Raw genomic sequence first — 14,969 nt, 5'->3', positions numbered from 1 at the left:
CTCTAATGATTTCATTATATTTAAACTCCCATATATTTAATATATAATGTATTTATTAACCTTTAATAATACATGTTATAATAATATCATATACACATATTTTATATCACTATATAAAATATATACTTGTATATGTATAAATTAAATAACTATTATTTAATTTATAAACTAATTCATTAGTTAATTTAATTCTAGACTCCTCTAGTATATTTATGGGATTTTGTGCATTGTTAGTAGTCACCACTACTAGCACAATCATTTAATTAGTAAATTCTCAGTTTACTAAATAAACGATTCCGAACTCACTATAACCTCCATCGACGATCCGAGAGGGTCTATGTACCAATAATACAAATCTTGTTCATATAATGAAAATTGAAAATTCGAAGATCAAAATTTTCATTTACCAAATTTAGAACTTACCATATTTGGCAGCTGCCAGTTTTAGTGAACTCCTTCACAAAACTGGCAGTTCCACTCTCCTTCCTTATTTAGCAATCATGATAACTTCCACTTCTTCCATCCTATGAGATCAACTCATAAACTCCTTTATAAGCTTCCTGTTTGATCTCCATCAAACAATAATCGCCAAATTACTACTCCTTGAAATTTGACTATCTCAACAGGAACACCGAATCCGATACTTGTGTGACCCTCAATGGTTCAGGGATATAGCTAGCCGTGAGTTCACATCTCCATGTGAATCAGAATAACATTTATTCTTATTCGGGTTTACCCTAGTTAACCCCATTCTTTTCATCAACTCTTTGATCAAGAATGTCAGAACTCATTTCTGATTGCACCCATCGGATAATGGTAAGAGCGTCTAGTAGCATCGCCCCATGATGCCCTAGGTATCACAGATAAAGCCTGCAAGAACCTTTAGTTATGGTTAGCGTACAGTATGGTCCCGTCAATACATATATCTCGATCGTATCTGCAACCATTGGTATATCGAGAGTTGCATATGAATTCGATAACGATGCGATTTATCTTTGAGTACTAATAGTGGCATGATATGTGCAACTAGGAAAACACCTTTCCCTAAAGCACATTTCTTGCTCTGGCCAGAGACTCCTTGCACTATTAACTCATCAGATCACATAGGATATCTTCACCCGTAGGCGAACATTGAATCCCCGACTACAATGCATTTGCTCCTACGTATTTCGAAACTACACCCAACCTCGCCACCTAATGACCCTCGATGGAGTCGGTAAACGGATCAAAGTGCATGCTAGTATGTATAGCCCCTACATTGTCCCGGGTCAAAGGACTAATGGTGTACAACAATAACTATGGACTATTCCACTCGATAAGTGAGAACCACTTGGACAGTTCGAGTGAGGGTTGTTCAGTGCATCATCATATGATCACCCATCTGTGTGAATGGACATCTCCATGCCCTTGCCAATGAAACATGGCGTTTACACCACAGATGCTAGTCTCAAGCTCGAGCAACCTTTATCCTTGTTTTAGGCGGCTGATTCGACTAGGAACCTGTTTAGAATATACGGTACACTTCCTCATAAGTTTCATGATCTTACGTTGCGACGCAGACCTCATGGTACCTATTGTATGTTCAAGGACTTTATCTATGCATCTTGCATGGGTATACAGATAAAGTATAATGCCATAATCGAATGAAATAGTAAAATATTATTAAAATAAAGATTGTTTTACATTAGAGTCAATAAAGCCCGAGCCACAAGTTGGCTTGCTGGGCACCTACTCTTAAAATCTCCCACTTGCCCTGTAGCCAACTAGCTATAGATCTTAGGCCCATTGCTTGCGATGCTTCTCAAACAATGGTCCTGGCAGGGACTTCGTCAGTGGATCAACAACGTTATCTGCGGAGGCGACTCTCTCTACCGAAACGTCTCATCTTCCCACAATCTCCCGGATTATGTGGAACTTCCTCAGTATATGTTTGGATCGCTGATGAGACCTCGGTTCCTTCGCTTGCGCTACGACACCGGAGTTGTCACAGTAGATCGGGACTGGATCAACTGTTTGAGGAATGACAACCAACTCTTGGATGTAATTCCTCATCCAAACACCTTCCTTTGCTGTAGTCGACGCAGCTATGTATTCGGCCTCAGTGTTTGAATACACTGTGGTATCTTGCTTGGAACTCTTCCAAGAGACAGCACCAACATTGAGCTTGAATACAAATCCAGATGTCGATTTCGAATAATCCACGTTTGATTGGAAGCTAGAATCAGTGTAGCCTTCCAATTTTAGTTCCCCGCTCCCGTATACCAAGAACAAATTCTTAGTTCTTCTCAAGTACTTGAGAATGTCCTTTACTGCTTTCCAATGCAGTAGATCGGGATTCGACTTATATCGGCTTGCAACACTCAGTGCATATGCAATATCAGGTCGAGTAGATATCATACCATATATAATACTGCCTATGGCAGACGTATTTGGAATGCAGCTCATGGTTTCTATCTCTTCATCAGTCTTAGGGCACATAGACTTGGATAGATTCACACCATGAGACATAGAGAGATATCCTCTCATGGAGTCCTCCATAGAGAATCTCCTCAGTATGGTATCGATATATGTGGATTGGGTGAGCCCTAGCATCCTCTTTGATCTATCCCTATAGATCTGTATTCCTAATACATATGATGCTACACCCATATCCTTCATGGAGAACTTACTAGCTAACCTTACTTTAGTTGACTGCAACATCCCTACATCATTCTCAATGAGTAGTATGTCATCAACATAAAGCACTAGGAATGTCACTGCACTCCCACTAACCTTTTTGTATACACTAGGTCCCTCAGGATTTTTGGAAAAATCAAACTCTTTGATAGTGTTGTCAAATCTGAGGTTCCAGCTCCTCGATGCCTTTTTGAGTCCATAAATGGATCTCTGAAGTTTGCATACCTTATGCACATTTTCTGCTGATGCGAATCCTTTAGGTTGAGACATGTAAATCTCTTCCTTAATATCCCCATTAAGGAAATATGTCTTCACATCCATCTGCCATATTTCATAGTCATACCATGCTGTTATGGCTAGCAGTATCCTAATAGACTTGAACATTGCGACTGGAGAAAGGTTTTCTCATAGTCAACACCTTGCCTTTGAGTATATCCTTTTGCTACCAATCTAGCTTTGAAGGTCACCACCTTCCTATTCGCTCCAAGTTTCTTTTTGTAAATCCATTTGCATCCTATGAGAACAATTCTCACAAGTGGATCTATTAAGGACCATACATGCACTACAAGAAAAAATGGCTATACTGACATTTTCTTAGTGACATTTTTAAAATAATGTCGTTATTACATACATATCATGACATTGGTTACACATAAAATTTTTAATTAAAAAAATATTAAATTAGATATGTTATAATGACGTTTTTAATGAATGCCACTAAAAGTTCTTATTTTTCCCACTCATTTCCAATTTTTTAATCTCACACTCTCACTCTCACTCTCACTAAAAAACTAAAAAAAAAATTTAATTAAAAGGAAAAAAAAGGAAAGAACGATGGATTAATTTATACATTGTGCCAAATCTCTCTCACCGCTCTTTCTCCCAAATCTCTCGCGCCCTTCTTTTCCCTCGTTCAGCCGCTAATCCTTCCTTCTTATTTCTTTTTTCTAGTGTCACGGTTTGAGATTTGTCTAGCCGCTTCTCATTTTCAGATTTGTCCAGCCGCTCATCTCCGGTAAGTTCCGAATCCCTTGTTTTGTAAGAGATTTTGGTCACAGTTTTTTGTTAAGAGTGTTCGAGTCATATAGAAGAGGATTTCGATTCATTTGATTTTATAAGAGGAGTTCGATTTTATAAGAGTGTTCGATTTTAGAAGAGGTGTTCGATTTTATAAGAGTGTTCGATTCATTTGATTTGCTTGATTGATTTATTGAGAATAGAGGAGTGTTCGATTTGAGTCAGCAATTTTTGTGATTACAAAGTTGATTCATAACATAAATATTGTTCTGTGTTCTTCTTTGTTTTTTAGCTGAGCTTGGCATTTTGTCCTGAGTTTATATGAAGGAGCTCGCAACGTGTTTTGACCAGCACTAAAACCCATAAACAAATGCGCAGGTTATGTATGATCATGTTGATAAATTGGGCCTAACTCAGTTATTTGGAAATCAATCCTTACAGAGCATTATGCCTCCTAACCCCTTAACTCTCAAATTGTTGTTGCACTTTGCGTATGTGCTTTTCTATTGAACCTTCTAACCATATCACCTAACATAGGATATGCTCGGAAAAACCAATGTCTAATCATATTATAGCCGATCTATTTCTGCTAACTGAGTTGAAAGGTTGGTTGTTAAGTAACCAATATCTGTACTTTCCAAGATGCAAATAGTTTGGATCTGAGTTGTGACAACAAGGTACATCCACAATCCACATGCTATGTGTTTAGGAAGCAATTAACAACCATAATGCAGATACAAGTAAGACTTTGTGAAAACCCAGTCTCGCGATTCTACGCACGTACAGTAGTAGAAAAATGTAAGCGTATAACAATACCATTACTTTGAAACTAAGGAAAGAGGAAACTTCTCCTGTTCACTTGCCACTCTTTGAAGTATTGGAGTATTTATAATAAAGAACCTCTATCACCTGGAACACATTTACTATGGGAAATCATTGAACATTAAGTAACTGAGGGGCAGATTTTAGGCAACACTCATCTGTTGAGGTGTCCTAAATCAGAATCGAGTGTATATGATAAGATTCCAGGGTAACAGTGCTATTACATGTAATCTGACCAACACTCATAAATAGAGAAAAGCCAGCTTCATTAAAGCCATTGAGGTATGGGCTTCATAATCTAACATTTCACGAGATTCAAAGAGGTATGAGCTTCATAATCTTATTTCCAAGATTTCATATTTCAGAGATTTTGAGATTTTTTAGAGTTTATTTTATAAGTATGGAGATGTCTAGGAATTGGCACACACGTGCACAGTTGTGAGAATAAGCTCTAAATATGATTATATAAGATTTAAACATGGACAATACATCCTATACTCCATCAGTCGACAATTGATCTGTCACACACACACACGCACACACACACACACATATGTACATATATATATAGATGGATATTCCAAGAACAAAAAATTGAATACTGAAAGGCAAAAGTTGATCAGATTCTTTGAACTGATGTAAACCCTTTTAATATATACTTCTTAACTTTGATTAATGTTTCCTTTTTCTCAAACATTCGCACTCCATATGTAAGAAAAAAATACTTGAAGCTTAATTGTTTTTCCACATCTGGAATGAACACTATATGTCAGCTTTCCTTCTCTTTTAGATTTTATTAAAACATAATGACCATTATCTGACTTCTTTGATTTCATGAGATTTTTTATTTTTAGCCAATAGGAGTATATTATCCATGATTGATGACAATATATAACAAAGGGTTTGTTTGAGGTGAATGGTATTTTTACTTAATTATATTCGTTTTTTATAAAATAATAATATATATTTTTTTAGAAGTTTATAATATGTTTTTTTAATTGAAATCAAATAATAAATGTCCGTTTGGGAGAAGTATTTATTTGTTTTGGCTTGTTTTTGCATATTGACTATTGTTTCTTGCTTTATAAATAGAGGCTCTCGAATGTGGCATATGCTTTTTTATTCTTTTTGGGTACACAAATTAAATAAGAAACAATTCATTTTCTTAAGCTTCCAGGTGTGACCAATATGTAACTTAGCTGGATTACTAAGCATATTGAATTAAAAAATATATAAATAGTTGTCCATGTGTTATATTGGCTGGAAAGAAGTACATTTAGATGACAATATAGTTATAAATATTTGAATTTTGTCGTTCATTATCAACTATAATTTATTAAGCAATAAACAGTCGATCTAGTTATTGACGTTGATGACAAATTTCATATGTTCGATTAACATGATTTCAAAATATATCAATTATTAATATATGAAATTAATTTATAACAAGTGGTGATCTCAAAGCTAACTTATTTTCTTTAAAATGATTGAAAATAATAAAAATATATGAAATTAATTTATAAAAAAATATAGCTATCTATAAGGGATTTTTGGGTTTCACTCTAGTTTTCTTTTGTTCACATATTTTTTTGGTTATTAAATTATTGTTATGTTTTGAAACACTAATTGTATATATCTTGTTCGATATTTTACTCCACACATACACAAATAATATATTTGTTTGCTGAACTAGTTTAAGTATATCTTTTTACCAGAATTGTGATGGATAAAAGTTGGATGTTTTTGCCGAGACAAACCAAGGAATACATGAAAGGACTTGAGAGTTTCTTAGATTTTGCATTTTCTAATGCAAACATAAATGGAATGATTGCGTGTCTTTGTGCAAAATGTAAGATTGGCATATGTGTTTCAAGAGAGGATGCTTGTGATCATTTGACGGTTGATGGATTTATCAAAGGTTATACTCACTGGGTGGCTCATGGAGAGATAGCATGTAGTGCATCTTCAATATCTAGTTCTGTTTCATCTCATGATGATGTAGATGATATGGAGGGATTAGTTCACGATGCTTTTGGGGTCCAACAAAACGATGGTGATACAATCAATACAACAGGATTTGAAAAGGATAAAGAGATTTCAATCGGAGAGGCCGAGAAATTCTATAAACTAATTGATGATTCACAAAAAGAGTTATATCCCGGATGCAAGAAATTCTCAAAACTTTCATTCATCATTCGCTTGCTTCACTTAAAATGTCTTGGAAAAATTACCAATAAAATCTTCAATATGCTTTTGGATTTGTTGAGAGAAGCATTTCCAAATGCCATGAAAGATTTACCAAAGTCATACTATGAAGCAGAGAAATTGATGAAGCAATTAGGACTTGGTTATGAAAAGATCGATGCTTGTCCTAATGATTGCACTTTATACTGGCGGTTGGACGAAGAAAGAGTTCGATGCAAAACATGCAACGAGCCTAGATGGGAAACATCTGAAAATGATCCTATTGGTGACAAGAGGAAAGTTGCACACAAGGTTTTATGGTATTTTCCAATAAAGCCTAGGTTACAACGTTTGTTCATGTCCTGCAAAACAGCAGTCCATATGAGATGGCATTCTGAATCTCGCACGAAATACGGTTACATGCGACACCCAGCTGATTCCCCAGCTTGGCAAACGTTTAAACATAACCACCCTGAATTCGCAAAGGATCCCCGAAACATAAGGCTAGGATTAGCTTCAGATGGATTTAATCCATTCAAAAATATGAGTGTGGCGCATAGTACGTGGCCATTCATTTTAGTGCCTTATAATCTTCCACCATGGATGTGTATGAAACAACCATACTTTATATTATCATTGCTAATACCTGGTCCATCTGCTCCTGAAAATAACATCGACATCTACTTGCAGCCCCTTGTTCCAGATTTGAAGGATTTGTGGGAGGTAGGAGTGCAGACATATGATGCATCAACCAAGCAGAATTTTCAATTGAATGCCGCATTATTATAGACTATAAGTGATTTTCCTGGATATGCAACCCTATCTGGATGGAGCACCAAAGGTAAATTTGCATGCCCAGTGTGCCACAAATTTACACATTCACGCTGGTTAAAAAATGGCAGAAAATATTGTTATATGGGTCACCGCAAATTTTTGAACGGTGATCATGAGTTTCGCAAAGATGCTCAAAATTTTGATGGCACAGAAGAGTATGGAAGACCATCACCCATACTTTCGGGAGACACAGTGATCAACGAGTTGAAAAATTTTAATTTGAAATTTGGAAAAACAGTTGATGATAATCCAGAACTACCATTCAATTGGGAAAAGTTGAGTATTTTCTTCGATTTACCATATTGGAAAGATAATGTGGTACGCCACAATCTTGATTTTATGCATATTGAGAAGAATGTGTGCGAATCAATTTGTGGGACACTGGTGAATATGGAAGGAAAAACAAAAGATAATATTAAATCACGTCTTGATTTGCAAGAAATTGGAATAAGATCAGCACTTCATCCTATTGAGAAAGGACCAATTAGAGTTTATCTGCCTCCAGCATGTTATTCAATGGGCAAAAATGAGAAGGGCACATTTTGCAAGGTTTTGAAAAAAGTTAAAGTTCCAGATGGCTATGCTTCTAACATTTCACGGTGTGTTCAAATGAAACCGGCAAAATTAATTGGTCTAAAAAGCCATGACAACCATATTTTGATGCAGCAATTGTTGCCGGTGGCACTACGTAGAACTTTGTCTAAATCAGTTCGGACTCCTTTGATTAGATTGAGTAGGTATTTCAGAGAGCTATGTTGTAAAGTAATTTCTCCTACTGATGTGGTTCGTCTAAGGAAAGATATTGCGGTGATCCATTGTCAGTTGGAGAAGATTTTTCCTCCTTCATTTTTTGACATAATGATTCATTTGACTGTACATTTGGCTACTGAAGTACAACTTGCTGGACCAGTTTACTATCGTTGGATGTATCCAATTGAAAGGTAAAAACAAATATTATTGATATTGTTTTATTTAAATTATTATTTTCACTAAATAATACAAAATTTATGTTTTTGGTACAAGGTATTTGGGGACATTGAAGTCATATGTTCGAAATAGAAGTAGGCCAGAAGGATCCATTGCTGAGGGGTATTTGGCTGAGGAATGTTTGACATTCTGTTCTTTTTATTTAGCTGATTATGTAGAGACAAAATTCAATCAATCAAAAAGAAATGATGAGACAACTATCGGCTCAACATTCGCATTGGACGTGTTTACGGCCTCTGGTTATGCACTTGGAAAGCCCATTGCAACTAAGTTTGATGATGAGACATTAAAGAAGGCACATCAATATGTGTTATTCAACTGTCATCACGTACAATCTTATATAGAGTATGTGATTATATATTTCATTGTGTTTAAATATATAATCATCGATGTTTATCAAATCATCTTTGTTAATTTGCAGTGAACACCGTCAGATTTTGAATCTTACACATTCCGGTCTTCCACCACACCAAATTGAACGTATGCATAGTGAGTCTTTTGCCTCTTGGTTTGCCAAACATGTAAGTTTCTTTTGTAATTGTCATTAAGGTTAAATATTATGATTTTTATACATAATTTATCAATTTTTTCTTGAGTGATAGATTGAAAATACAAATCCTTCACAAGATGATCCAGTATCAAATAATTTGAAATCACTTGCCAGAGGCCCAAATTTCATAGGGATACGATATGAAAAATTCATTTCCAATGGATTTAGGTTTCATACAAAAGAAGTGGAACGCAAAAGAAAAACTCAGAATTGTGGTGTAATTGTTCGGGCTACCCCTTCAAGTTATTCGAGTATAAGAGATCAAAATCCAGTATCAAGTGAACTTGATTATTATGGGATTTTGCAAAATGTGATTGAGTTAGATTATGAGGGAGGTCGAAGAGTTGTTTTATTTGAATGTGATTGGGTCTCCAAAGGCAAACGACTAAAACTGGATGAAGATGGTTTTATGTTGGCCAATTTTACAAATGTGAAGCGTCAAAACGAGCCTTATATATTAGCATCCCAAGCCATGCAAGTTTTTTATGTGGAAGATCCAGTTGATTGTAATTGGCATGTAATTATCACCACCGATGCACGAGCAAAGTATAAAATGCAACCTATGGCAGATGTTGATACATATCTTCAAAGTTGTATTTGTAATCCTGAAGACGAGAATGAACATGAAGAAGTCGTTTGGGTTCGGGATGATGTTGCAGGAGTTGAAATTGACGTTGATGCATGATGAGATTGAGATAATGATGAGATTTTTCTTGCATATATAATTTTTTATGTTTAGTTAATATGATATAAAGTGAAACTAGTAGAGTGGATTTGCCGGATACTAGAATAATAATAACATTATATATTTTAATTTTATTTTTCACTATGGATCTTTTATTTATCATATCAAAGGATATAACTAACTTTTTTTATCTTCAAGTTGTGGTTCTTGCTCTTGATAGGAATGGCTAGTGAGGGTAAAACTGTTGGAAAACCTCATTTTCAATATCAAGATAAGGCAAATACACAATCTCGAATTATGATTGCCAATCACGCAGCTCGAAGTTCAAAAAAAGGTAGCATGTAAGTTTATACATCAAGGATATGTTTGCTGATTTTGTATTACTCTTATTGGACCTTTTGATTATGTCTGAATTTTATGTACTTTGTTCAAGTTGGTCTTGCAAGAGAACTCGGTAGCATGAATGATAGCGGAAAAGGTTAGCATTTTTTTTTATAATTAAAAACTCAACTTACTTATATTTTGGTGGTATCAAAACTTGTGTAGAAATTCAAAACATACAAGGTATGTTGAATAACCAAATGGATGGAGTTTCAAAGCACCAACACAATGATTTACAAGGTATTAAATATAAAAAAGATATGAAACTTATAGCATTTTATTTGAAACGATTAAGTTTGGATATGTATAATGCTTACTTCATGTTTTATTTATTATAAAAGCATTCGTAATTTTTAACCTTTTCTTTTGATAGGAATGACTCGTAAGAGTAAATTTTTTGGAAAATCTCATTTTCAACTTCGAGATGAGGAAGATACACAACCACGTATTATATCTGCCAATCATGTAACTCGAAATTCAAAAAAAAGAGGTATCATCGCATTTTACACAAAAACAATCTGTTTGTTGCTTGTGTATAACTCTTATTTGACCTTTTGCATTTGTATGAATGTTGTATACTTTGTTCAAGTCATTCTTGCAAGAGAAATTGGTAATAACATGGTAGCTAGCGAAAAAAGTTAGAACTTTGTTGCTAATAATTAAAACTTGACTTGCTTATATTTTGGTGGAGTCAATGCTTGTGCAGAATGTCAAAACATACAAGATATGCTAAATAACCAAAAAGGATAAAGTTTCAAAGCAGCAACACAATGATGTACAAGGTATGATATATAAAAATATATGAAACTTAAGAATTTTTTATTTCAAAAGATTAAATTTTGATATAATTCGGTATAATGCTTATTAATGCTTTATTTATCTTATATAACTTGCTTTTGATAGGAATGACTCTTAAAAATAAAAATGTTGGAAAAACTCATTTTCAACTTCAAGATGAGACAAATACTCAACCACTGATTTTGATTGACAATCACACAACACGAAATTCAAAAGAAAGAGGTAGCATATTATTTATAATTATAAACTCAATTTGCATATATTTTGTTGAAATAATGCTTGTGCATATTGTCAAAGCATTCAAGGTGCATCAAGAAACCAAATAGATGAAGCTTCAAATCAAAATGACATTGAATTACAAGGTAACATCCTAAAAATTAAGATATAGAAAGACATGAAATTATAGTTTTTTAGTTCCGATGATTACATTTAGATATAACTTGTTATAATACTTACTTCATCCTTTATTTATCCATATAAAAAACATACAGGTTTGACTTCTAGGATCACATTCAACAATAACCCACATGTTGAAAATGATTTTATGGACGAAGAATCTGATCAAGGTAACCTATACGAAAAATGTAATAACTCATTTCACTTTATTTATTCAATCATTTATTTCTCTTTTTTGCATCTAGATGTAGATAGCGAAAGTGAATCTCTTAACGCTGAGAAGAAAACTAGAGGCCCTACATTTATGAAAGAAATTTGGGGTAGACCTAGCACGCTGCCACGTATTAAGATTCGATGTGATGATATGGGACGTCCTATTGGATCAAGAAGAAATAAATTTACTGATTTTTTGGGTACTTTGGCAAGAAATGGTAAATTTTGTCCGATTGACGTGGAAGATTGGCATAAAATGCCCCTGGATAGTAAGAAAACAATGCTAGGTGTTATAAAGGTAATTAAAATGTTATTGAATAATTTTATTATTAAATAATTTTTTACTATGATGGTAAATTGTCTAAATGCCTTTGTAGGAAAAGTACGACCTTCCTCCTGGAACAGAAAGTTGGACGCTACGTTCAATAGCAACAAAATGGAGAAACTGGAAGGCAGAACTAAAAAAGAAGTATTATGATCCTGAGTTGCCAATGCAAGTTCTTCTTGAAGAAAGAGATAAAAGAGCTTTTGTAGAACAATATGTGAAACTAGTTGCTCAGTGGAACTCTGAAAAATCAAAGGTATACAATATTTTATATGTTTAGAAAAATGTTCATGTAGACATTTGTCTTGTGTACCAAGTTGAATTTAATGTATCAGGAGAGAAGTGAAAAAAATAAGATTGCTCGGAACCAAAAGATAATGAATCAGACAATTGGAAGAAGATCTTTCGCTCAAGTTCAATAAAAATTGGTAATTTATCTTATTAATCTTATAATTCTACATGCATTAGAATCTACAAACTTTTAACCAATTACATATTAGAAAAAAGAAAAAGGGCGACCTCCATCAAGAGTTGAATTATTTCATGCCTGTTTCACTCATGCTAATGGAAGTCCCTCAGGCAACATTGTGGCAGAAAAATTGGTAAGTTGTTTTATAAACTTCAACTAGATTACTTTCAAAGATATTTGTTTTCATAATCATTATGAATAAATTATGGATTTTGATTTTTTGGTGAAGGCTGCAATGAAAGAACTAGAAAATCAACTTCCTGAAGATGAGGATGATCAAATTGGTCAAAATGACGTATTTGCTCAAATCATTGGACCAGATAGATCAGGCCGAGTGCGTATGCTTGGTGATGGTGTTAACCCATCTGATTTATGAGGAGAAGTTCCAAGCCTTAGTACATGCAATCGAATAGTGATGGAGCAAAAGACAAAGTTAGAAAAAATGGATGAGCAAATTAGAAAACAAGGCCAACACATTGCAATGTTAGAATCAAAGATTTGCAATCAACCAAACCAAAACCTTGGTTCAAATTACAACAATATACAACACACAACATCCTCTAGTAGTCCATTATCTCCAAGGGTAAAGTCTTTTTTCTAGTTTTATTACTTTATTATTATATTGAGTTAGTACTTTATTGATTCAGTATTGGCTTTTTGGTTTAAGAATATACGTTAGATCATCTAGTTGGCCTATTGAAAAAGACTTTCAATGGTTGTTCTTGCTTCTGCAAGATCAACCGAGAAACTACTCTCTAAAGCTTCATAGAGAGCATTGTGGTGTCTCACAAATTTGTCAAAAAATGAACTGAAACTAGAACAAGTGTTCATATCCTCCATTTCTCCATCACCAATAATTACAATTCCTGCAAAATTAGCTAGTAAGTCCTTGGCCATCTTTAGAAACTTATTTGCTAACTCACTCTCGCCTTTTTCAACAGCCTCTCCATAATAGGTGAAGAAGACTGGATTCTTTGTCCAGATTTATTTCATCCACTAGTAAACATGTTTCTGAATTCTTGCTAGATTGCAAGGAAAAGCAAGGACTCCATTCATTTTCTTCCATTGTAAGTGACGAAGACAAGTAGACTTTAGTGTTATCTTCATCAAATTCACCATATAAATCTTGAAGATGGGGAAAATCAAGTAGACTTTAGTGTCATCTTCATCAAATTCACCATATAAATCTTGAAGATGGGGAAAATCATCAGAAAAGGTGGTTCCAATATCATCTTGCAATATCATCTTGTTTATTGTCCTCACAGTACATAGTAGAGTACAAATCTGTGTCAATAGTACTACTTTAATAAGAAGGAATTAATTCGATTACAGATAATGGATATATATGTATATAGTATATATGAAGAAGACTAATAAATTCCAACACCACTAGTTCATTGATCTCGTATGATGATGACAAGTTTCTTTATTTATTGCTAAGATCCCTTCCAAGTCTTCTTTCTTAATACTGCATTGCTTTTTTGTAAGCTATGTTTTGTGTGAGCTTATAATTATCTCGAGTTAGCCATTTATTGATTTAGATAGTATATTTTGGTTGAGAATATATATTACATGTATATTTGCTGTCATGAGTTAACTAATTTGAATGATGTTTTTTTATGCTTTTTTTTTCTGGCTAGCTGGACATACTCATTATCATAATGGTTGTTGATGATTGTACTTTATAATTGTTTTTATTAAAACTTTCTCTTTTGCACTTTTACATAGATTGGATGTTCTGTCTCAATAAAAAGTCTATTTGATTCGACGAAAATTGTGGCAAAAGGAGTGGTTCGTAGCATGGATCCAAATACCGAAGTAGGAAGACAGACGTTGGGACCAAATTGGTGTGAAATACAAGTTCTAGTTGTCCTAGAACGGGAAGAGAGTTTGATTAGGCCATATGATCTTTTACAAAAAGTTGGGGATACACTTGGAGGAATGATAGCTTGTCCTTGTCATTTGGTATGATATTCAACTTTTCAGTTAACTAGTATTTATTATTATGTCCGTCATGTTAGGAAGATTTCTACTAGGTGCATTTGGATAAATAATAATTTTTCAGTTTATCATTTGGTATGATATTCACTAGTTGGAATTAAGTTTTAATCTCTTTATTTTGTGTTTCTTTAATTTTATTTCAATCATACAAATATATGAATTTTTATTGTAGGTGACAAGAATATTGGATTTTTATTAAGATGAGATGGTTGAATAATGAAGATGCGTCACAAGTTTGCTTATGTATTGCTTTAGAAGACTTAATTGTTTGTTAGTTCTTAAACTAAATACATGTGGTACATTTGTTGTGATATAGATGTTTTTCGAGATAACAAATTTGTCAGTCTTATACATTAATGATTGCAAAATTAATGACAATTATTGATTAGCAATTTAATTTCTATTTTAAAATTTTGTATTTGTATTTATGTTAATTTGTTATATCCTTGAATATTATATCATGAAAATATTGAAAATCGATGGAATTTAATAAAATATGACATTTTTTATGTCACAATAGAACATTAAATCATGTACATAAAAAATGTCATTGTAAAGCTCATATGGAGACATTTCAAAAAGTCATTATAAACAACTATTAATGACAATTTTCAATGTCCTTATATACTAG

General features: G+C 33.7%; 2 protein-coding genes and 1 long non-coding RNA gene across 3 annotated transcripts; all 3 read left to right on the top strand.

Annotated features, from left to right (window-relative positions):
• The first annotated feature begins 3,459 nt into the window (after positions 1-3,459).
• On the top strand, positions 3,460-12,296 carry LOC142531984 (uncharacterized). Its single transcript, XM_075638281.1, has 8 exons — positions 3,460-3,691; positions 6,231-6,433; positions 9,976-10,089; positions 10,189-10,233; positions 10,302-10,376; positions 11,576-11,841; positions 11,921-12,124; positions 12,204-12,296. Exons 2-8 carry the CDS (start codon positions 6,238-6,240, stop codon positions 12,288-12,290), a joined length of 987 nt encoding a protein of 328 aa, XP_075494396.1. The 5' UTR covers positions 3,460-3,691; positions 6,231-6,237; the 3' UTR covers positions 12,291-12,296.
• LOC142531977 (uncharacterized) lies at positions 7,606-9,790 on the top strand. Its single transcript, XM_075638272.1, has 4 exons — positions 7,606-8,474; positions 8,557-8,865; positions 8,942-9,041; positions 9,123-9,790. Exons 1-4 carry the CDS (start codon positions 7,615-7,617, stop codon positions 9,753-9,755), a joined length of 1,902 nt encoding a protein of 633 aa, XP_075494387.1. The 5' UTR covers positions 7,606-7,614; the 3' UTR covers positions 9,756-9,790.
• A 63-nt stretch (positions 12,297-12,359) lies between the features above and the next one.
• LOC142531994 (uncharacterized) lies at positions 12,360-14,269 on the top strand. The gene is made up of 3 exons (XR_012816440.1): positions 12,360-12,474; positions 12,567-12,920; positions 14,066-14,269. It is a non-coding gene; the product is annotated as an uncharacterized LOC142531994 (long non-coding RNA).
• The last annotated feature ends 700 nt before the right edge of the window (positions 14,270-14,969 follow it).

The sequence above is a fragment of the Primulina tabacum genome, chromosome 2 (assembly GCF_025594145.1).
Source record: "Primulina tabacum isolate GXHZ01 chromosome 2, ASM2559414v2, whole genome shotgun sequence".
Taxonomy (NCBI): domain Eukaryota; kingdom Viridiplantae; phylum Streptophyta; class Magnoliopsida; order Lamiales; family Gesneriaceae; genus Primulina; species Primulina tabacum.
The sequence above is the reverse complement of the archived record's forward strand: the minus strand, read 5'-3'. Positions and strand labels throughout refer to the sequence as shown.

Bases quoted from the DNA above. Each gene is read 5' to 3' on its own strand.
- LOC142531984 (XM_075638281.1), top strand. From the start codon at position 6,238: ATGGATAAAAGTTGGATGTTTTTGCCGAGACAAACCAAGGAATACATG. The intron at 10,234-10,301 runs GTTAGCATTTTT...AAACTTGTGTAG, and splicing joins CATGAATGATAGCGGAAAAG to AAATTCAAAACATACAAGGT. The intron at 11,842-11,920 runs GTAATTAAAATG...ATGCCTTTGTAG, and splicing joins CAATGCTAGGTGTTATAAAG to GAAAAGTACGACCTTCCTCC.
- LOC142531977 (XM_075638272.1), top strand. From the start codon at position 7,615: ATGGGTCACCGCAAATTTTTGAACGGTGATCATGAGTTTCGCAAAGAT. The intron at 8,475-8,556 runs GTAAAAACAAAT...TTTTGGTACAAG, and splicing joins TGGATGTATCCAATTGAAAG to GTATTTGGGGACATTGAAGT. The intron at 9,042-9,122 runs GTAAGTTTCTTT...CTTGAGTGATAG, and splicing joins CCTCTTGGTTTGCCAAACAT to ATTGAAAATACAAATCCTTC.